We start from the raw sequence: 23,559 nt of genomic DNA, 5'->3' as shown, positions 1-23,559 counted from the left end.
AAATGTATACCTAACATGTAAGTTAAAGAAGAAGTTACAAGAAAAAAATTGAAAATACTCAGATCTTCAACACGATCTATCTCATACTGTTAATTAGCTTCAGGGACACAGAGTCTGAGTGGTTTCAATAATAAGACATATTCATAAGGCTGATCTAGTTACTTCCCATGCTAAGTACCCAACCTGTCAATAGCAAGAAACTGATTCCTCAATATGGCATTATTTCCTACAGGAATCAACCAGCTAACTGGCAGCAGGTTGATTATATTGCACATCAAATATCATGGTGGGACCAACAATTTGTCCTCAAAGGATAGATACATATTCTGGGTTTGAATTTTCCTTTCTAGGCCACAGCTCTTTTGCTCCATTATTTTATTCCATTATTGACACAATTACAGAATAACTTTTCCATTGCTTTTGACCCAGGGGGACCCATTTGAAATCCAAGGAAGAATAAGCTGGCTTGCAATGGTGTGATTCAGGCTCCATTACTCAGAAGTGGCTAATATTATTGAATGGTGCAATGGTTTTCAGAAGGCTCAGTTATGACACCAGCTGTGAGACAATGCCATTAGAGGTCAGGATGCTGTCCTACAAAATGTAGATACTCCTTAAATGGATAGCCATGTACCATCTGCTTATGACAGAATTCAGAGGTCAAGGAACAAGGAAATAGTCTTCTCATTGTTACACCAAGCAACTTACTTAAGGAATTTCCTCTTCCTAGTCCCTTAGACTTGCACTTAGTGGATTTAAGAACTATATCCTTAGAGGAATACTTCCACCAGAGACTTCGCAGTCTTTTGAATTGGAAACTGAGACGCAAATAAAGGAGTCACTCTCGGGCTCTTCATAATTTATTTCAATACCAATGGAAATTGGGTTGCTGCTAACAATCAGGAAGAAGACTATATCTAAAACCCAGGAATTCATTGACAAATCCACGTGAGTACTTACATATTCAATGGTCCTGATGAGTGGAGAACTATAGCAACTCAAAAAAAAAAAAAAAAAAAAGTGAAGACTGAGGAATCAAATCCTGTAGGACTAATAATTTGGGTCACTCTGGAAAGAACCTTATTACAGTGAAGTGCTGTCTGAGAGAAAGGGAACATGCGATGAGTAGTGGGAAAAAAAGACTCTAGGATTCTAAACCTAAAACTCATGGCCAACTATATAAACAGGGATCCTAAAAATGATGTTTCATATTAATTAAGTATCTGCATCCCCAGTCCTTTTTCCTCCCGACCTTGTAGGAAAAGTAACAACCATGATTCACATTTTATGTTTCAGGTAGGAGTATGTCCAAGTTAAATTACCCAATTATGATATGATACCCAATGACACTTTTCATGTGTCCCTACTGATGTTTTCAATTTTCATATGAACAAAGAACAAGAAAGGCTGAAGAGGCATGTGTTACTGCATATTTCCTGTCTGTGTCTCTTGATCATCCAACTTGCTTTGTGACCCGGGAATTCCGTCCCTGTGGACTGCATCAGGGACTTCCTTGCCTCTGGCTTCTGGTTGGGTTCAGTCAATGGGAGATCTAGTTCTTAATTTTATGGGTCACTATAGATTCACTGCCTCATTCTATTAAAGGTGACAGGTCCCATAGTATGACCACCTCTTTACAATTATTCTTTTTGTGGTTCTAATAACTATTCCCTTATTTTACCCTTTAGGCCTAAGATTAGTAAAAATTTCTTGCTGTTCTGATTCTATGCTGTGTGTTATCTACTATATTGGGATGGTCAAGTACCCAAGCATAGGTAATTTTCCTTAACTGCCCAACCATCGGATATAGAGATTTTTAATTAAAATCTTCTTAATTTTCCTGTTAAACTGTGCTATTTCTGGTTGGAGCTAGCCTGATAGAACACCTTATTTGTATGAATGTTAAAGTGATTACTAAAATAATGATTATAGTCTAACCCCTTATTTTATTATTCTTTGTTGTTCTTTCTATTTTTATTTTGCTTTTAGAGGCAGTGCAGTATGTTGATTCAGATAATGAACTCTAGAACCCAACTTTGTGTGTTCAAATTCTGGTTCTACCTCTCTCCAGCAGTTTGACTTTAGGTAAATTACTTAGCTTACTTATCTTATGGGGTTATTATAGTAGTTAAAAGTTATTATATTGAAATCCAGGTGCAGTGCCATGTTCTTGTAATCCCAGCTGCAGCAGGGCTCATTTTAAATTAGAAACTGCAAATTGTTTTTTCTTCTCCATTTCCTGGTCAAGCTATTTTCTCCATCCCAGTTTCCATCATCCCAGCAAACTGTCATCTCATGCTGCGATTAGAAGATAGGACAGTTCTCCCCCAAAGTCCTGGCACCAACAAAGGTTGGGAAAACTGAACTTGTAAGTCAGCCCTTGGCCAGCACAACCTGGCTGAACTTACACTGTATATTTTCTGGCTTTTTGTTCCTATATATCATAAAAATTCTGTAGAATGGGGAAGGCAGATTGGTTGCCTTCCCAATTTTGATCCAACTGTGATTAAATTCATTTTTCCTTTTTATGTCATTTTCTCTTACTTCTTATATTGAAATCCAGTTACTTGGGACCTCAACACCCTCTGGCCCCAGGTTCTGATAACACAGTCATTGGTAAGCTAAAACAGAAGGATCAAAAGTTTGAGGTCAGGCTGGGGAGATAGCTCAGCTGGTAGAGTGCGTGATCCCCAGTACCGCAAAAAAAAAAAAAAAAACAAAAACAAAACTTTGAGGTCAACCTGGTTAATGTAATAGCACCCTGGTTACAAAATTTAAAAAAAAAAAAAAGTTCTTATATTGAAAACATTCATTTAGAGTAACATTAGCCATCAAAAATTATGGGTAAGTGATTTTATTATTCAAAATATTTATTAACAATGGATAAATTATGTATTTATTTGTTTATCATTTGTAATTCATTCAGATTTAGCTCTCTAAAGGCAAAGACTTGATTTTGTTCACTGATGAATCTCTGGTGTCTACAACAGCATTTTTCAATAGAACTTTCTATGATGATGGAAATGTTCTATATCTGCACTAATATAATAGTCATGAACCACAGGTAGGTAATGAGCATTTACAATGTGGATAGCACAACCCAGGAAGTGACTTTTAAATTTCATTTTGTTTTAATTAATCTAAAGTTAAATAGTTATATGTGGATAGTGCTACCAGATTGGACAGTACAGACATTGCCTGGCACGACATAATAGATACTCAGTAAATTTTTGTTAAACGGGGAATAAATATTCACCACGTATTATTTGCTAGACATTTTGCCAGGTCTAGAGATAAGTATATACATTATTTCATGTAAACCTCTCAAATTATAAAGGAAACATCTCTATTATCTAGATGAGAACATTGAGGCACAAAGGACTCATTTGTCACAGCCAGTAAATAGATTGGAAGCCAGCAATGGGCCATTGACAGTGATCTGAATTAGACTCAAGTTTGTCGCAATCCTTTGATTTCAGAGTATAGGACTGCTAGTCTTTCTTCCAGGAGATGGGAATATATTCCCAACCTCCTTTCCTGTACTGAACACAGCTGTCGTACTGTCCAGCCATGTATAGGCTTTCCCACATTCCTAAAGATAAATTCTTTGAGTGCAGGATTCATATCTGATTCATATCTCATTCTTCCATATAATGTCGACACTGCTAAGAGTAATTATTTTATTGGTGCATAATAATTATAGAAAATGGTGGATTTCATTGTGATATATTCATATATGCACATAACATACTTTGATCAATTACATTCCTTAATACCAGTATAATTCTTCAGTAAATGTTGGTTGAAAGAATAGAGGACAAGAGATGCTTGGGTGGATGGATGTAAGCAACAAAAGGAATTTAGTATTTAGTATCAACTATCATACACAAGAAGAAATCATATGGAGATTTGCTGGCTCTAAAGTTTCCCCTACTGACTACTGAAGAGTTCGTTTAAAGCAAGTTTTAGTAAACCCTGTAGAAAAAGCTTTAGGTTTTGTGCTTTATAGGTCTTTGCCTCAACCATGTGTCATTTTGGTGTGATAACATAGACAACATGTAAATGATTAGACATGCTCCAATACAACCTTATGATCACCAAAGCTCGAATTTTTTATAATTCTCACATCTCGAAATATTCTTTTAATTTGCTAAGCCCTGGCCTAGACAGGCAAACTAACCTAGAAATAGTAGCAATGAGAAAAACAATAAAATTGTGGTGAAAACTGGCAAGAAGGGAAAGACAGGGTAATATGAAGGTGGCTGCTACTTTTCTTTCGACATATATATATATATATATATATTTTTTTTTTTTTTTCTCTCTCTTTGGGTAATTTCACATCTTTTTCCTGTGTTGCTCTTTAGGGATTGTTCTAACGCAGTGTGCATATTTTCTCATATCTCCACTGTTCTCTCAGGATCATAAGTTTTAAATAGAAGGATTTTGGAAGAATGAAAACCATTCAGAATTCAAAGTAATTACTTTCTAATGAAGTGCTTACACGCACTGAGAGATGTTTCATTAATGTGAAGCAATCTCTGTCCCCATTTGATAAAATACAATGCTGGTTTCTAGTCCCATTCACAAAAGGGACATATGGCTTCCCGTTCCCTGGACTTGGGGCGACCCCTGCTTTTCCCTCGCTGCCCATCAGTTGGCGCCTATTGACGTTCTTTTTTTTTTTTTTTTTTTTTTTTCCCCAAGCCAGCTTTGGGGGCTGCAGTCGCTCCGCAGCTCGCAGGTCACATGGCCTTCCCGAGCTAGGGGAGCCCTGCGCCGGAGCCGCGCGGCGGGAGGAGGTGAGGCTTCAGCGGCGTACCCAACGCGCGCCGCTCCGGCTGCTCGGACCTCGGAGCCCGGGGATGGCGCCTCCACCGGAATCAGCCAGCCACCCGGCCTGGAAGACGCTATAGGCGGCCTCGGTGTGCGCCGGGGACGGAGCTGACCGCCTCTACCGGGTAGGTTTGCGCGGCGCACGGTCTGCCCAGCCTTTTGGCACGGTGGTGGGAGCACCCATTCCGGAGGCACGCCGCAGGAAGGGGACGGGATCAGGGGTGGCTGCAGCGGACCCGCGGGGGTATGGTGCTGCCTGGAAAAGCCTGCACCCCGGCCGTGCGCCCCGGGCACCCTGGCTTCGCTGCGGCCCTGCTCGCGCTGCGGGCCGCTTGCTGCCGGGGGACCACAGGGACCGCTGAAGGGCGTCGCCGCGCGGCCCGGCGGTCGTCAGCTCAGGGAGGAAAGCACCTTTTCACCCCTTGCCCGCGCCCGCTGCGTTGCGGCGTGGATCAAAGGACCCGAGCTGGGCGCGTGCAAGCCTGGTCAAGACCGCTACCGAGCCCAGCCCGACGCAGCGTCTAAGGGCTGGTCGCTTAATGGCCGCCCCCGGGCAGCTGAACCTCGTCGCACGTCCGCCCCTCCGGCCGCCGGCTGCGCCTCGAGCGCTGCTGCAGCGTGGGGTTTCTCGCGGCTCGGCAGCCGGGCGAAGGTGATCAGGCAGAGGAAGGCGCCCCTCCCAGCTCGCGGAAAACACCAGCTGAAAGAAACCAGCAAAGCGATGTATACGCTCAGCCTCGGCCTTTGGGAAGGAAAACTGAGGCCTGGGCATAGGGGAACTGCCCAAGGTTGGCGCCAGACCCTAGATCCCGGACCCTGATCTCCCGACCGCATTCTTTTCCCAAGAGCGATAGGACATTCTGGGCATTTCTCGCCCTCCCTCTGGCCGCTGAGCTCCGGTGTCACCGGTGCCGCACTGCGCTCTCAGTGTCTTGGGGCACGAGCTCCTGCAGGGTCGGTGTGACCCAAGCATCTCCTGCTCGCCCCACGCTCTCCCCGCGCATCCGCAGGGCGGATCCAATGATGATCTCACTATGCGGACCATTAGCAAAACCTGCAGGTGTGTGTGCATTTGTGTACTCGTGTGTGTTTACCTCAAGAAAACTAAACCTTGTCAGGGCAAATAGTTGTTTTAGGGGCAATTCTTTTTCTAGAGGGCATGCACCAGGTACTTTATGCAGTGAGAAGAGAAAACTATGCCTGCCTAACAGAATTATTACAATTTCTCTAAAAGATTAACTTTCTACAGAATATTTAGGAAACAAGCATGTTAAAGAGAAGATAAAGGTTACTTAAAACTTCACTTCTAGCTTGTTGAGATTTTAGGGTATCTTCTTAAAATTTTCTTTACTACATGCACTTGAAGTTTTAAATCCTTAACATGGACCCCTCCCCCCAAAAATACGGTTTCTTGTTTTAATTTGCATGTTGTTGATTACCCATACGAATCAACTGTTCCTCTGAATATTAGTCTTCTGCGTTTCTGTGGTTGAATTGACTGTTAATTCCTTTGCCCATTTTTCAGTTGAACTCTTTCTCTTCTTTATTTTTATTTTTTTTTCCACTCTTCTCAGTACTGGGGATTGAACCAGGGCCTCCCATATGTTAGGCAAGCAATTTGCCACTGAGCTACATCCCCCATTCTGATTTTTAAGCATTCCTTATATACTACACAAAAAGTAGTGATTATCTGTCATATATGTTGCCATCAAACTGAGCATTTCCTGTTAGATTTTGAGTTTTAATTCCAGATGATCTTTAGAATACTTCCATCAATTTTTAAATTGTGATGGTGATTACATGGGTGTATAAATTTGATAGGTGTCATTGAATTATAAAATTAAATGGTACATTTTTTTGTATGTAAAGTGTATCTCAAAGTTTTTTTTCCTTAAAGCCAGAAGAGTGAATCTGCCTAATAGGTATTAAAACTTATTTTAAAGCTTCAGTAATTAAGCTGGCATGATTCTGGCACCAAAATACACAAACAGAGAGATGCAAAAGTCTACTCACATGCAAACATACAATCATTCAATATATCATAATTGTATTAAGCCATTTCAATTAAGGATAAAAATATGGATTTAGGCTCCCTGGCTCTCATGTTCACCATACCAGTGCCTGGCATAAGACTCAAGTATTAGTGAATCAAATGCTTAGTAATGATCATAAAAGTTTTATGTTCATTGCAGAAGTATGGAAAGCAAACAGGAAACCCCCATCTCCCCTACCCTTCATCTCTCCTTCACCAAATGATACTCCACATTTAAAAAGCAAAGTGTCCGGAGTATGTACATTTTTCTGCAGTTGCCTTGACAGTTTGCATTTTCTTTTAGAAATTGTCTTAGTCTGTTTGGGCTGCTCTAACAGATTACCACAGTCCAAGCCCCTTAAACAACAGAAATTTCTCACAGTTCTGGAGGCTGAACATTTTCAGGTCAGGGTGCCCTCTTCCTGGTTAGAGACTGCAGGGCAGGATTCTCAGTCTGTCCTGACTTGAGGTGAAGAGAACAGGAAAGCAAACTTTCTATTATCTCTTATTATAAGGGCACTAAACCCATTGTGAGGGCTGAGGACCTAATTACCTTCCAAAGATCTGATCTGGATCTTGGAATACCATCACATTTGGAAATTATATAGGGTTTTAACATGAATTTTGTACAGATACAGAAATTCATTCCATAGTGGAGACCTAGCTAGCACTTCTTTTATTTTAGCATATTTAACCCCCCTCTCAGACTTTTTAATGTCTTCCCAGCATACTCTTGTGATTATCTAAAAATCTTTTTCCCCATTCTTGGACATTTTGTTTGCCTGAAATTAATTCCCCCCCTTCTTTGCTATATTTTTCTCCTTTCTTTGATTTATTCTTTCCTTCCATTTTTCCTTCTTTCCTCCCTCCATTCCTCTCCTCCTCTGTCTCCTTTTTTCTTTGTGAAACCAAACTTAAATGAAAATTCCTTATCCATTTTTGGTACCATGTGTTGGCATTTCTGTCAGATATATTCTTAGAAGTGGAATTGCTATGTCAAAGGTGGAGAACATATAACATATTTATAAATAATGTCCCAATGTTACCTCTAAAAATTTTACCATTTTATAGGCAAATGCTCATTTGTTGATCTACATCATTCCCTCTTTAATTGAGTTATAATTATATTATGTTCAATATAGATATTAATTTGGAGAAAGGTACCTCTTTCAATTACTAGTCTTTGGTAAAATGTTTTTTATTAATGACATTTTAAATGTCCTTTAGTAGAATTTGTAGCGTGTGTGTATATTCTGTATATTTCTTAAATTTATTCCTAGGTGTTTTAGTTGGGTTTTTATTTTTCCATTTTGACTGAGACCTTATATTTCATTAATTAATTTTTATTGATGAAAAGCATTTAAGTATATTATACACATATACATATTTATAGTGTAAGTATATAATCAGAGGTATTCAGAGTTATAAGGTATATATAAATGCATATATTTTGTATGTTATTTTTATATGTTAATTATATTGCCTACCACATTCCAAAATCCTTGGCCATTTTTAATTGTTTTTCAGCTGATTTTCTTATGCTTCCAATCTGTGCAGAGGCAGTAGTATATATGGGTTGAGAATATGGGTTTTGGAACCAGTCTGCCTGGGTTCCAAACTTAAAAGCTTTGTTAACCTCAGGTACAAGTTAATTGTGCTTCAGTCTTTTCAGCTATAAAATAGGGTTGATGACTTCTCATGGTCTTTTTCTGAGGATCCATGAGTTGCTAAGAACAGTGCCTGGCACGTAAATGCTCATCAATATTGACTAGTAAGTTGGTCTCTGCCCATTATGTGATCAGACTTTTTAATACTCTCAGAGCTTTATAACTGAGAAATCAAGGCCCATAGAGGTTTTCACATGGCCTTTTATTTACTCAACAGTCGTTAAGCTTTATCTACATATAGACTGCTACGCTGAGTCCATGAGGGGTATCAAAGATGTATCAGTCTGAATCCACTAAAAAGGGATTTAGAAGTCCAACTGGGGCATAAGTCAAGGTCTATAAATAAAATGATGGAGGCAGTAGGCATCCTGGATAACACATGGGCTTTAAATTTGTCCCGTGTTTGAATTTCCCGCTTTTGATTTACTAGCATTTATTTCTGTTCTCAGCTAAATGGGATTAATTGCATTGCTAGTTGAAAGGTGCTGTTTTAGTCAGAAGAAAAAGTAAAGGGTCTCACACAACCCTGGGATACATTGTAGGGAATTAATAAGTGGTAGCGATAAATAGGTACAATCAGCCCTCTGTAGCTCAGGTTCTACAACTGTGTATTCAACCAATTGTGAATCAAAAATGATTCAAAAAAAGAAATCCATCTTTACTGAACATGTACAGACTTATTTTTCTTGTCATTCCCTAGACAATATAGTACAACTATGCCTCAAATACAATTTTCATTGTATTAGGTATTATATAAATTACTTTTATTTTTTATTTTTTGGTACCAGGGATTGAACACAGGAACACTCAACCACTGAGCCATATCCCCAGCCCTTTTTCTGTTTTACTTTGAAACTGGGTCTTGCCGTGTTACTTAGGGCCTCACTAAGTTGCTGAGGCTGGCTTTGAACTTGACATCCTCTAGCCCAACCACCATAGGCACTGAGATTATAGGCGTGCACCACCATGCCCAGCTTATAAATGATAAATGTTTTAAAGTACACAGGAGGATATGCAGTAGGTTAAATGTAAATATTATGCCTTTTTAGATAAGAGCCCTGAGCACCTGCAGGTTTTGGTATTGGTGGGGAGTGTTCCCGGAACCTCAATATTTCAACAATAGTGCATACTAAAATAGGAAGTAACAATCGAATGTCATGGGAAAAACATAGAAAGAATCCCAATATGTATAAAAGAGTTTACTTCTGGTTAGAGGAAATTATTCTTAACTTGTGGAAGAGGTGCCTTTTGATCTGATTTTGACAGTTGTGTTAGCATTTTCTGGAGAAGGAATGCAGCTGGAAAGATAGAACTGGCTTGTGAAGAATCTTGGCAAAGACTTCGGACTTTATTCCATAGTCATTGAAGAATCATTGAATGCTTTTCCAGAAAAGAGTGCCGTGTTCTGACCTGTACTTCAAAGGATGAGGTGGACACCGATAATGTAAAATATCACCATCATTTGCACAGTGTCTCATGCCTGACATAGGGCTTTTGTAACCTGCGTCTTTTTCATCTAAACAATACCTAATAAATTAGATAATTTTCAATTTTACTATTTTGCAAAGAGACAAAATAGGACCAGGGGAAGGAATGACTTATTTCTACAAACTGATCTCATTAATGAGTGTTGGGCCCTTGATTGGACCCAGATCTTTTAATTTCAAATCTGTCACTCATGCTGGAGTTCGGAAGTCCACTTAGAAGCCTGTTGCAATCAGCTGACCTGGAAGTGATGAGGGTGACGAGGGTGTGCAGTGAGGAAGGCATGACAATTGACAGGGAAGGAGAAAAGAGAGGCATAGTAAGAGACCATGGAGGTGGCACTGGAAAGTGACTGGATGGAGGGAGAAGTCAGAACCTGGTGTCATTCAGGAAGGAGCAGACTTGAGAAATGTGGCTAGTCCTCAAGTGCTCATTTCCTGATTCCTAGCCTGGTGTTCTGCTGCTCAGACTTTGAGTTTAATTTTCAGAAACGGCACCAAAACCTAACTGTTATTGACGTTCCATTTATTCATGCCAGCCCTAGTTCATGTTTATTAGTATCTTTCTTCTTTGCTGTCTTTCCTGGGTCCTATACCTAGCATGGTAACAGGCAGAATCCAGTTTGGGGAGTGATTGGGTTTCAAGGTTCACTTGCAAGGCACAGATAAGAACTCAGTAAATATTGTTCCATTAAATTGAGAGTGTAATGGTTGTTACCAGGCCAACTCACAGGTGCCGATCAGTTTACAGTGTTGCTGGGGTGTGGGCCTGAGCAGGTGACACAGTGGGTGACTCTAGAATTCTAGGAGAAGGATCGGATTATCTCGTGTGGTCCAAGGTAGGTGTGCTAGATTGCATTTTTTATTCAAAGGAGAAGTGCATTTCTTCAGTCTTTGACTTCAGGCTTTGGGTATCCTCTTCCTAAAGGAAAATTCCATATCCTGCTCTGCTGAACTCAAGTCATTATGTAACTTGATCTGGTCAGTGAAATGTGGGTGGAAATGATGGTGTCACTTTTGAACAGCAGCTTGAGAGCTAGATTGTGGTTCACTATTTCTCTTTTCTCTCAGCCACAAAATAGTATTCAAAAATAAGGCTGTTTACCTCTCTGGGTTCTGGAGTATGGAAACATGGAACAGAGGCACAGACAAGTAACATGACCAGGGAATAAACCTTAGTCATTAAAAAAATAGAGGAGGGGGGAGAAGAAAAGAAAAAACTAATATATTATGTAGGGGTTGTAGAAATTGAAAAACAGAGTATTTCCCCTTTATGGTTATATCAATATGAATAGGTAAATCTAATTACACAGTTTGTTTCCAAAATGGTGTTGTTCTCTTGTTTTTATGGCTCATATATACACCTAAAAAAACTTTCAGAGTAATTAAAAAGTACTCCAGAATCTTTTTATTTAAAATTTAACAATAAAAGAAGAAATGCATTTTATCATGATTTCTTGATTATTTTTCCTGTAGCATATTTATAATAAAATATATTTATTGCTTCTTTCTTATATATACCTGAACTGTGTTCCCTTGTCACATTAAAATACAAAACAAACCAAAACAAAACACCTTAGTTCTTATAAAGCACTGAGATTTGGAGATCATTACTAAAGCCTGTTCTGATACATACAGTGTAGAATAATGGCAGGCCTGGGTCTTATGCCTTGTCAGCACTCTAGAAATTTCTGTAGATAGATTGATAGATCCCTTACTTTCTCCTAAGGGTCTAACAGTTGGCCTGTTTTTTCTTTCTGTGGAATCTTCACAACCCCCCTCCCCAGCTCTGTGGGAGAAGTGAATTTCCCTGCCCCTTGGCTTGGGCCAGTGGGTGGTGAATGGGCCTGATCTGTAGCACACCCACACAAGGATGTAACTGTACCTGCATGTTTTTACTCAGCCTCTTGTGCAGCTTCTGTTCAACATAAGATCACTCCCCAGGTAACTGTTCCCTCTGCAGGTTGATCTGGAAGGAGAGACACGACTGATGATCTGCTTGCAACCTACATTCTAGACCTGAGTCCAGCTGGGCCACAGCTATCCACAGACCTGTGTACAAGAAATGCATGTTGTTATTGTAAGTTATGAAGGTCTGGGGCCATTCATCACCCTAGCAAGAGCTGATAACTGCAGGCAGGGATTCAGCTGAATCCCTCACCTTCCCTGGTCATCAATGAACCTGCTGTCTTGTAACCTTATTTGTTAAGGAACTTTGTACAATATTAATGATTTTATTGTCCCTAGGAAAGAAAATCACCTGGGATTAAAGGTCCTGTTTATGTCTATTCTTAGTGCTCCTATTTCTGGCCCACCTACCTTATCATAGTAAGTGATACTGCTTACTGTGTGCCTGACCTTTTCCAAGCTTCCTGCCTTATCTTGTTGACTTTGTTTAGTTCCTCCCCTATATGGATCCAGCTCCCTTGAGTTATAGCAAGGGAAAGGACAGAAGGAAGTGTTAGCAGGAAGTCACCTGAATGCCCCTACTCCCAGGGCTATTCTACTAGGAGCATGACCTTAGCCCTATTGCAGTATTTGCATCCACTAAGTATGATATGGGACTGATGAGGCCATGTGGATGTGGAATCCCATGTAAGATCTGAGCAAATCAAAGGGAAAAACAAATAGTCTGCAGTATCTTGGAAGTTCATAATTTCCCTCTTTGAGTACTATCTAGGTCTCTTACTAGTAGTAGGATAATCTATCTCACCTCTGGGGTCACCCAGCATAATCTGCTTCTGTCACTAAAATTTCACTAGATTTATCTTTTTACTTCCTTGAATTATTATTCCATCAAACTGTTCAGAGAGGTTTGGTATTCTACACTACCATAGAGGGATGGCCAGGCTAACTACTGCAATAAACAAGTCCAAAAATCATTTGTGGCTAGACACATGGTTTATGTACTGCTCACGGCAGAGACCCCTCAAGGTTGGGAGGTGATCTTTGGGAGCTGTTCTATGCAGTCATTCAAGGATACAGGCTCTTGCTATTAGTGGCTCCATCCTCCTCTATTTCTGGCTGGCAGAGTGGAAAAGAGAAGTGGAGAGAGGACACATCTCTTTATCGCCTGGCCCAGAAGTCACACCTTTAAGCTTGCCCACATTTACTGGCAAACTCTAGTCATATGACCCCACCGGGGAGGAGACAGGCTAGGTTTGTGTGTGCTCGAGAAGGGGAGATCACGGATGTGGAGCAGACCACTACCACAATCTTGCATGGGGCCTGGACAATCTGTTCTTCACAAAAATTAAACTGACCATTTTCTTCCAAATGTGTACAAACTATCATGCTTCTGAAGCAAGAGGTTTATATTTGGTACTATGGAAACCATTTAAATTTGCATTGACCTCACTGGTTTTTTACTGGCTTTGTCCTTCTGTTTCTATTGTTTGGTGCAAATCTATTTTCTGTCAGAACATTAGTCCTACTTTCTCCTAAAATATTACTTGAGTTTGAAAACAGATTCATTTTAATGGCATTTTCAATATGCCCACAATACTTGCTCTCACTGGTTTCCATGATAGTTCTATAAAAATAAGAGAACATCAGGACTAAATGAATATGTATGAGATTATATGGGTGATCAGAGAAAAATGAATATGATATGATATTAAATTAACAGACATTTTAGGGAATCCCAAGTATTATTTTTCTTGTTCGGGATGTGCAGGAAAGACAAGAGTTTATACCAAGCCTAGTTTTTTGGTGTCCCTTTTAAGAACCCATGTCTATATAGTTGGAGAATAGACATAAGGATTTTAACTGTCTAGCTGGTGATTTTTTCGACACTGTAAATGTAACTGAGCATCTTTGAGCTTGGGGACTTGAATGTACCAAGATCTTGATACTTACAGAACTAAGAGGGTATCCCAGAGATCACTAACAGGTATAACTAAAGATGAGTTCACTACAGAATATAAAGCCTCTGGTAGTTATACAGCCTCCAGCTAGAAATTCTAGTTTGATATGTGCTGGGTTTGGTCCTCGGAACTTTTTTTTTTTAAAACCACTCTACTTTCTCTCCTTAGGTTTGACTTGCTTTGATTCTGGCCTGAGTTCCAGGATGCTTTCTTCTTGGGATCAGACATGACCCAAAGTTGACCTCATGAGCACATCAACCTCTTCAGCTGCCATGCTACTCCGGAGGCTGCGGCGACTCTCCTGGGGCAGCACTGCTGTCCAGCTCTTCATCCTAACGGTGGTGACGTTTGGCCTGCTGGCCCCTTTGGCCTGTCACCGGCTTCTGCACTCTTACTTCTATCTGCGCCATTGGCATCTGAACCAAATGAGCCAAGAGTTCCTGCAGCAAAGCCTGAAGGAAGGGGAGGCTGCCCTTCATTACTTTGAGGAGCTGCCCTCTGCCAATGGCTCAGTGCCCATTGTCTGGCAGGCCACTCCTCGGCCCTGGCTGGTGATCACCATCATCACTGTGGACAGGCAGCCAGGCTTCCACTATGTCCTGCAGGTGGTATCCCAGTTCCACCGGCTTCTGCAGCAGTGCGGCCCCCAGTGCGAGGGGCACCAGCTCTTCCTGTGCAACGTGGAGCGCAGTGTGAGCCATTTTGATGCCAAACTGCTCTCCAAGTACGTCCCCGTGGCCAACCGCTATGAGGGCACTGAGGATGATTACGGTGACGACCCTTCGACCAACTCCTTTGAGAAAGAGAAACAGGACTATGTCTATTGCCTGGAGTCATCACTGCAGACCTACAACCCAGACTACGTTCTGATGGTGGAAGATGATGCTGTTCCGGAGGAGCAGATCTTCCCAGTCTTGGAGCATTTGCTACGGGCTCGCTTCTCCGAGCCACATCTCCAAGATGCCCTGTATCTAAAGCTGTATCATCCCGAGAGGCTTCAGAACTACATCAACCCAGAGCCCATGCGGATCCTGGAGTGGGTCGGCGTGGGCATGTTGCTGGGGCCTTTGCTCACCTGGATATACATGAGGTTTGCCAGCCGTCCGGGCTTCAGCTGGCCTGTCATGCTCTTCTTCTCCCTGTATAGCATGGGGCTGGTTGAACTCGTGGGCCGGCACTACTTCCTGGAACTGCGGCGCCTGAGTCCTTCCTTGTACAGTGTGGTTCCTGCTTCTCAGTGTTGCACCCCAGCCATGCTCTTCCCTGCCCCTGCAGCCCGCCGGACCCTCACCTACCTGTCCCAGGTATACTGCCACAAGGGCTTTGGCAAGGACATGGCACTGTACTCACTGTTGAGGGCCAAGGGAGAGCGGGCCTATGTGGTGGAGCCCAACCTGGTGAAACACATTGGGCTCTTCTCCAGCCTCCGGTACAACTTTCATCCCAGTCTGCTCTAGAGTGCCAAGAAACGCCTTTCTGAAGTTGGCCACTTCCTGGAAATTCAAATACTGAGCTCTTTATTCAGACATGGTTGCTTGCAAATATTTCATTGTTTAATGTTGCTAGGAGTAAAGGCACTGGGACGGTTGAGGGGCACACCCAAGTCAAGAGCCTTGGCTTTGGTAGCCCCTGGCAGGAGTTGCAGTTTGCCACAGGTCTGGACCTCTCTCCCTCCACACAGCCACACTGCCTCATGCAGTCGGTCCCACCCAACGAGGGTACATTTAAATACCAGTTATATTCTTCTGTTGTTTGTAAGCTCTTCTTTGTGATAGAGCTTGTGACTGCCAAAAATCTTGTACACAACTGTTTTAGGATTTTAAGGGTAGAATCTGGTGAAAGGTGAGATCTTTCTGACAAGTTTCCTTCTCATTGGTTTTGAGAATGAATGTATGTTTAGAATACATGCCTAAAGAGGCAGGACCATGTTGATATATTCCATTTGTTTCCTTGACCTGGTGTAATAAAAACTGATAAAATATATACAGTCTCTGGCATCTTGTAGGCAGATGATGTGGCATTTTCTTTTCTCATCAATCTGTTGTACACTGATAATTGATATTATTAGTGAGAAATTTAAGGCATAGCCAGATCTGGAAGAGCTCTCTGAATCGTCAAAATCCAATTACTTCTGTTCAATTGTAACTTAATATTAATTTTTTTTGGTCATATTCTGACTCTTTGGCAATTGGACATTTCAGAAGGATCCAGAATGGGTGAACTCTATACTAGTAGCAATCTTCTTCCCTAACTTTTGGACCTAACAGTTCAACCACATTTCCTTTTCTTCTGGTGTGTGATGTTGTGGAAGAGAAGGCATGGACCATATCTCTTCCATGCCCTTGGGCAAGTCATCTGACCCCTCTAGGTCTCCCTCACACGTAAAATGAGGACAGTAGGACCTACCTTTTAAAGTACACTTGAGGATTAAATAGCAAAATGGATATGAAACACCAGCAAATGCTTAGCCCATAAAGGACATGTGGCAGGCTTTTTCACTGTTGTAATAAGCTGTTTTAGTCAGCTTTGTATAGCTGTGACCAAGTGACATGACAAGTTTAAAAAAAAAAAAAAAAAAAAAGGTAGAGGAGGAAAGGTTTATTTGGGCTCATGGTTTCAGAAGTCTCAGTCCATAGACAGTGCTGAGTCCATAGCTCTGGGCCCAAGAGGTGGAAGGACATGGTGGAAGAAAGCAGCTCAACACATGGCAACAAAAAGCAGAAAGTGAGCTTGGCTCACGAGGGACAGAATATTTACCCTAAAGGCATGCCCCCTCCCTCCCCTGTAACCTACCCTCCTCCAGCCACACCCTTCCTGCTTACAGTTAATGCTCAACTGCGTGGATTAATCCACGGATGAGGTCACACCTCTCATAATCTAACCATTTCACCTCTGAAAATTCTTGCATTGTCTCACACACAAGCTTTTGGAGGATACCAGAGCATAAAAAATTTGGTAGTTTTACGTAAGCACATAAAATGCAAGTGAGTTTTGGATAAAGATGCTAGTGATGATGTTTAAAGTGTGACATGGGACATGGGGCTGGGACCTGCAGAGCATCTGGTCCAGACCAAACACTGTTAGAAGAGAGGCTGACTTCACTGTGGTTTCTGAAGATTATACAACTCAGCTTTCAAGCAGTCCCACCTCTGACTAAGCCACAGTAAGAACTGTTCATTCAAATTGGAAATGAACTGAAATTCCTGTTGAACCTCTTCCCAGACTAACATTTGAAAATCACTTTTCTCAAAAGTTAGAAATACATGTCCTTTGAAAATACTTCATAAACTAGTAGCCAGCAAGTTCCTTTTAAGAATGGAGGATTAGGGCTGGAGTTGTAGCTCAGTGGTAGAATGCTTGCCTAGCACATGTGAAGCACTAGGTTCAATCCTCAGCACCACATAAAAATAAATAAGGGTATTGTGTTCATCTGCAACAAAATATTTTTGAAAAAAACAATGGAGGATTATATGAGAGAGCTCAAGCAGTTGCCCAGTTTGATCCAATGCCACATCTTCCACTTGTTTTTAAATTTTCTTAGTAAGCTCTGTCTTCATATCTGCTTAAGAACACTGAGGGAAAATGTAGGGATTGACAACCCGTGCTCTACAGATGAACAAATTGAGATCCGGAGATGTTTAAAAGGTTCATACAGATGAACAACAGCAGAGCCAGTAAGGAAACAGGTCTTCTGACTTCCAGCCCATGTGCTTTTTAACTCTTTCATCCTTTTTTTTTTTTTTTTAATATTAGAAACTCTTTATTTAGGACATGGCAAACAATGAGTTGAAAATATGATAGTATCCAAGGAGGCAGAGGAAACCAACATGAAGAGCCGACAGATCCAATGATGAACCAAAGACATTTCCAGTTACAATTTATACTTAAGGCAATTTTAAAAAATGAGGTCTGAGAAAAAATCCTTTACATAGCATTACAAAATGTATTTCTTTTAGATAGACTAAAAGAGCTAAATTGCCTATCCAACGTCTATACATCAGAGACCTGTTTTCAGCAAATAAGCCTATTTACAAGTAAGAACCTCTTACTCTTATAACATTGTCCTGTTTTAAGAGAATATATAACTCCCATCCTTGTAGAGTTAGTCCATAAGGCCTCAGTGACCCTACAGAAATACAGTTCTGCACGAGAACTGTATACACTGCACTGTAAACACACATATAAACACCTGCCTCCCTTCCCCCCAATATCTGTGAATGCCTTGAATGAAGGGGCTGTGGCTCATTCAATTTTAAATTTAGAATGATAGTTATTAGACACTCAATTACTTTTCTTTGCATGAATGTTTAAATGAAAATGATTTTATAATATCACTAATATTTACATTTTAAACATGCCCACCATTACCCATCACCAAATTAAAAACACCAAACTGCCACCAAGTTTACTGTGGTTGTTGTGATATAGTACTTCTGGACTTTTTAATCTAAGCACACATTCATGATTCACTACTTTTCATAGTAATGACACAAGCTTGTCATTCTCCTTGAAATGGAAAACTTGCTTGGAAGTTACTTCATCCTTGGCCTCTTTTTCAAAAGTGCATCTCGTAGCACTAGCTGCTTTTCTGGGAAGGAACACTTGTTTTTTGACTGGACATTCTGGCTACATTGCATCACCATGAAGTTCTGCTTTTTCTTCTCTTTATTTGTGGAACTAGAAAATGGATTCATTTTGGTTTTTTTCCTCACAAATTCCTTTCAGTCTGTCTTTTTAGCCGTAGCAGTTGCTAGTCTTGTCTCCTTGTCAGACTTTGGCTTTTTATGAAGGCATCCAATGTTCCAAAGAGAAAGTAATTCACCCCTAGGCTCCTCATCACTGTGTGTCATCAATGTATTTTCTTTTTTGTTTTTGTGGTGCTGGAGGTTGAACCCAGGGCTTTGTGCTTGTGAGGCAAGCACTCTACCTACTGAGCTATCTCCCCAGCCCTTTGTATTTTGGTTTTGGGACTTTCCCAAGGGCATCATCAATTCAACTGCAGCTTTGGCTTTCCTCTCCTCGATGAGCATGGTGTTCGGCTTTTTGGAAATTTCTTGTTGTTGTTCTTCAACAGAGTGGTGCACATCAACCCATTCACCATCAGCATCCTCCTCACTGAGATTGGTACTTTCCCATCCAGCTTCACCATTTTCAGTTTTCTCTTCTTTCTCAATTTCTAGAACCTCTGCTCCTGGAATGTAATCTTCAGCATCCAATTCACCAGATTCTTGAACTCTCACTTCAACAGAGGCTTCTGTAGGTTTACGCCGGAATTTCTTCTGCAACATCCGAGGGTTCCGTGTTTGGAAGAGCTGACACAGAGTTCTAGCAGACATCATTACATTCTTATCTTTTGTGTCTTATGTCCAGGTCTGGGAGGAGTTCTTCAGTTATAGCTAGAGAACATCGAGCTGTTATCTCCTTTATAGCATTGATTCCTACTGTCATAACTTCCCCAGAGTTCTTGTCAGTAATACAATTCTTGGCCACAGTCATGAGCAATGACTGAATGCTCTCTGGGGGTACTCCTTCTGTTTGCTTGGGCAGCAAACAGAAGGATCTTTTTTTTTTTTTTTTTTTTTTTTTTTTTTTTTCACTTCTCTCTGGTGAGGCTGCTGAAACCTTTGCACACAGGGATAAGAGTTGAAGAGAAAAAGCTCATGAATTCCTACCAGTCTGGAGATGGGATTCATGAGGATCATCTTCACTTCAAGCCTTTCCTTAGAGATCTCTAGCTGCTTTAGTATTTTCCTGCAAACTCTTGGGAATCATGAATCAAGTGAATAGCTAAAAAGTTAAACATCTCTGGTTTTTTTCTCCTTTTCTTCCTCCTCCTCCTCCTCCTCCTCCTCCTCCTCCTCCTCTTCCTCCTCCTCCTCCTTCTTCTCCTCCTTCTTCTCCTCCTCCTTCTTCTTCTTCATTTCTTGAGTATTTTCATTGCTTTTTCCAACCTTTTCTTGTTCTTGGAGCTCTTCTTTCCTGCGGCATAGTGCACTAGCAGGTCTCTTGCTGTGGGACATTCACCCTCAGATTCTGAGTCACTGTCCTGTTTCTCACTTTCATCTTTCTCAAGGAAGAATGTCAAAGCAGCAACGAGTATCTTGGTGACCTTATTGTGATAATTTTAACAGTTTTGGCATCATTCCAGATGTTCCTTCTGTAGAGTTCTTTCATCATGTCGAAAGATATCTTGGCTTTAGTTGCATTGCTGTCTGTAAACTTGGTACTCATAAAATTCTGCAAAAGTATATTCACTTTATTGTTCTCATGTTTTGCATTTATATTCTTGATATCAGTTACAATATGTGTGTGTAAAGTCTTTCACAGAAGCTTATCATGGCAACATAAAAGTTCAAAGAAAGATTCCAGTAAATTCGATGGATTGATGAGATTCTTATTTCTCAGCAAGTTCAAAACTTTGCAAAATGTCATTTGAAGATCTGGATCCAAGACAGTATGATGGTAGGAGAGAAGATCTTTCAGTTCTTGAGGAAAGTCACTTAGATGTTCTGGGTAGCAGCAACCAATCTGTGCCATAAACATCATCAGCTCCAGCTCTGCTGGGTTTATTTGGTTGTACCTTGAAAATATCCACATTGGATTTATAATGATTATACTGCTAAACTTCTCATCGATGTAGTCCAGTAAGTCCTGCTTGATCAGACTCTGTAACTGCGGCAGGTTGTTGGATAGCTGCTTGTTGTCTCTGCTGGACATGTTGGCTATAGACTGGCTTCCTAGGCAGCAGTTATAAGAAGGTTCACATAGCCCCTGGCAGCCGGGCAGTCCCAGCTACGGCCTGGACTCCTGCACATGTACTTTTTCTTAACCACACTATTGTGGTCAGAGTCTGATATAAAATCTGATAATAACCTAAATAATGTCTGTTCACTATATTGGTAGAAATCCATTGTTAAGTTAGTCTCGATGCATGTGTACTGTTGTTATAGTGAGCTGTCATTTACCCCAGCAATGTTCAAAATGATTAGAGTTACTACATGGCTTCTTACAATGTTCAGACTCCACTTCTTCATTCCTCCTCCCCCAGTAATTGGTTCACCCATGGATTTAAAAACTGAATCATCTGTGACATACTCATTAGAGTTTGTTACATTAGCAATTGGGTCTCTTCCTGAGAGGTTTTGACCAATATCAGGAGAGGCACTCTAAGCCAGACAGGTCCAAGACAGAGAATCAATGCTGATCTACATTTTTGCTCTGATTCAATTGTCCATTGCATGCAAACGTTCCCTGTCTAACTCTTCCACTCTGGGTGACTCAGGTCACCCTTCCTTGTCTATTTTCTTCACCTACACCCCAAGATGTTTACTCCTGTTGATCTTAGCAAACCGTTCTTAGACATTTCCCCACCCACTTCTAGATCCTCCTCCATTTTGTCCCTTATTCCTAGAATCTAATTTTTGATTCAGGCATCTGAAAGCTTTATACTGAAGTTGAAGTTCATTTAGTCCCAAGCAAGAGGCTAGAGGAAAGCTGAGTACCCTTTCCACACCAAGGAACATAAGTTATCAGGAGGGTGGAGGCCTATAATGATCTCACCTGCCTTTCAGAATATAAATATACTCAGGCCCAAGAAATTTCTTATTTTGACTGAGTGTATTGCATAGATAGGAAATAATGTCAAAATAAAAGCAGGCCATCCTCTGAAGCTTTCTGAAAAGACTTCTGTCATTCCCTTTTCTATGGATGAATTTTTCTGATGTGGCAAATAGCATGTACCCCCCACCCACCCACCTACACACAGTGGTCAGGTCCTCAGGCAGCCATTTAAAAATACAGACTGCTGAATGTACAAGCAACCATGGTCACAGGCCACAGCAGTGCCAGGGCTTGATTCTTTCTCTTGATAAAAACAAATTTGGGGCCACTCAGACCACCTCACGTCTCGCTGATACCAACTTAGTGCAACATTGTGGTCATTCCTTCATTCTTTCCTGCCTCTTGGCCTAAAGTCCCTACATGTCTAGAAGATTTCCTCTGGCAATACCAGGAAGATGCAGGAATACCCACAGAAGGAAACCCAGGCTTTCCTGAGAGAAACACACAGACAAGGACCTACCCCCAACACACGCATTGAAAACAAAACCATAATAACAAGGTGAAAAGTAGCCATATGTGGTACTATAACACATCACATTCCTTCTGCCTTGAATGCATGTTAAAAAAAACTCCCAAAAAGGTACACAGGAACCAGTTCTCACTACCTGGACCTTACTCTTTGTTCTTCTTTCTAGTTTTCCTTTCTCACCCTATTTCTCTTTGCTCAGTATTCTTTTTTTTTTTTTTTTTTTTTTTCCAGACTGTTTTACTGTGGGTCCCTGTCCTCTGCCTCATTCATTCATTCATTCATTGCTTACTATGTCAGGTACTGTTCTAGGTGCTGGGGATAGAGCTATGAATGAAACCAAAGACCCCTGACCCTGTGGAGCTTTTGCTCTAGAGGGGGAGGTGGAGCAGAAAAATCAAAATAACAAATAAGAGAATTTCAGGTAAAGTTAAGAGCTGTGAAGGATCTGAGCAGTGTGGTGGGAGTAGGGAAGGGGTAGGCCTCTTTAGATAGGATACAAAGTCTCCTAAAAGACATTCAAATTTAGCTCAGACCTGAACTATATGGAAAGGTTTAGCTAAGGGGAAACATTCCTGATAGTCCAAGGGCCTGGCAATAAGAACCCGTGTAGAAGGTAGAAGGAAGGGAAAGAAAGGCAGTGTAGCTAGAACTTGAAGTACTAGAATGGGTGGGAAGACATGAAGTCAGACTTGCAGGGCCAGATCACAGCAGGCCTGGTGGTGGAGGTGTCTGAATTTATTCTAAATGCAATGGGAAGCCAGGTCCTAGCAAGTTACTGAATCGTTTTTCCAGAGCATTGATATCCATAGTTTAGATCCTTTGAATTCTCCATAGGCTGGTCCTATAAAGATTCTGTGACAGTGGGGTGTACATGGGAGACATATTACATAAGAGAGTGTGAGACACCAAGCACAGATGACAGATGCAGAGACTGCTTCACAAGACATCTTTGTCCTCTTCCATCTTTCTGACACCTTAAAAGCTACCCTGTTCCTCACATACTTAGGCCATCTGTTCCTTGGTTCTTTTTGATAAATTCATCATTTGCTTCTTGATTTTTATCTGTTTTTATCCTCCAATTGTTAATATAAGTGCTTTTGAGGGGATAAGTGCATTCTTTCATATTTTTCTGTACATTGCCAGGAAAAAGGCCAAGAAAATCTGTTATTCTAAACCATAGATTCCCATCCACTAGAGAGTGATGATTCAGAACAAAGCTGCAGTTTAGTAACTGGAGTGACATGCAAGCCACAGCACATCGCCACGCATCTGTAATATTTGTACTTTATTCCCCTTTAGTACTATGAAATTTCGAATCATTATTGACATAGCCCAAAAGGTTTTCCAATAATATCCAACCAAAAAAAAATGACTCCAATTAATAGCATTTCTCAGTAAATTCCATTATCGTTGGGATAAAAAACATATATACAAATGATTCATATGGCTTAAAATTATCCAATTTTACATCATGTGTTGCTGTAATTCACAGTGCATCATAGTACATGTGAAAATCCCACGGTAATCAATTCAATTAAAATGCCTCTCCACCCAAATCAGGTTGCCAATTAAATAAATTCTCCTAAAT

At 40.9% G+C, this 23,559-nt stretch overlaps 1 protein-coding gene, 1 long non-coding RNA gene and 1 pseudogene across 5 annotated transcripts in view; 1 reads left to right on the top strand and 2 right to left on the bottom strand.

The window, feature by feature from the left end:
• LOC306645013 overlaps positions 1-23,559 on the bottom strand; it is a 53,873-nt gene that overhangs the window by 7,723 nt on the left and 22,591 nt on the right. The window contains exon 10 of one of the 3 annotated variants that reach the window (XR_013759498.1): positions 11,902-12,068. This is a non-coding gene — a long non-coding RNA (uncharacterized lncRNA). Of the gene's footprint in view, positions 1-10,861; positions 12,069-15,253; positions 15,376-23,559 lie in introns of those variants that run through there. The other 2 variants (XR_013759499.1, XR_013759500.1) reach the window with 2 other exon arrangements.
• On the top strand, positions 4,937-15,816 carry PGAP4 (post-GPI attachment to proteins GalNAc transferase 4). Its single transcript, XM_079112253.1, has 3 exons — positions 4,937-4,958; positions 11,980-12,096; positions 14,051-15,816. The coding sequence occupies exon 3, from the start codon at positions 14,128-14,130 to the stop codon at positions 15,337-15,339; it is 1,212 nt and encodes a 403-aa protein (XP_078968379.1). The 5' UTR covers positions 4,937-4,958; positions 11,980-12,096; positions 14,051-14,127; the 3' UTR covers positions 15,340-15,816.
• LOC306645012 (protein SDA1 homolog) lies at positions 16,002-23,556 on the bottom strand (annotated as a pseudogene). The gene is made up of 2 exons: positions 19,804-23,556; positions 16,002-19,710 (listed from the first exon to the last, which is right to left on the bottom strand). The product of its transcript is annotated as a protein SDA1 homolog (transcript).

This window comes from Sciurus vulgaris (assembly GCF_902686455.1).
Source record: "Sciurus vulgaris genome assembly, chromosome: 15".
In the NCBI taxonomy this organism is placed as follows: Eukaryota; Metazoa; Chordata; class Mammalia; order Rodentia; family Sciuridae; genus Sciurus; species Sciurus vulgaris.
The sequence above is the reverse complement of the archived record's forward strand: the minus strand, read 5'-3'. Positions and strand labels throughout refer to the sequence as shown.

Bases quoted from the DNA above. Each gene is read 5' to 3' on its own strand.
- PGAP4 (XM_079112253.1), top strand. From the start codon at position 14,128: ATGAGCACATCAACCTCTTCAGCTGCCATGCTACTCCGGAGGCTGCGG.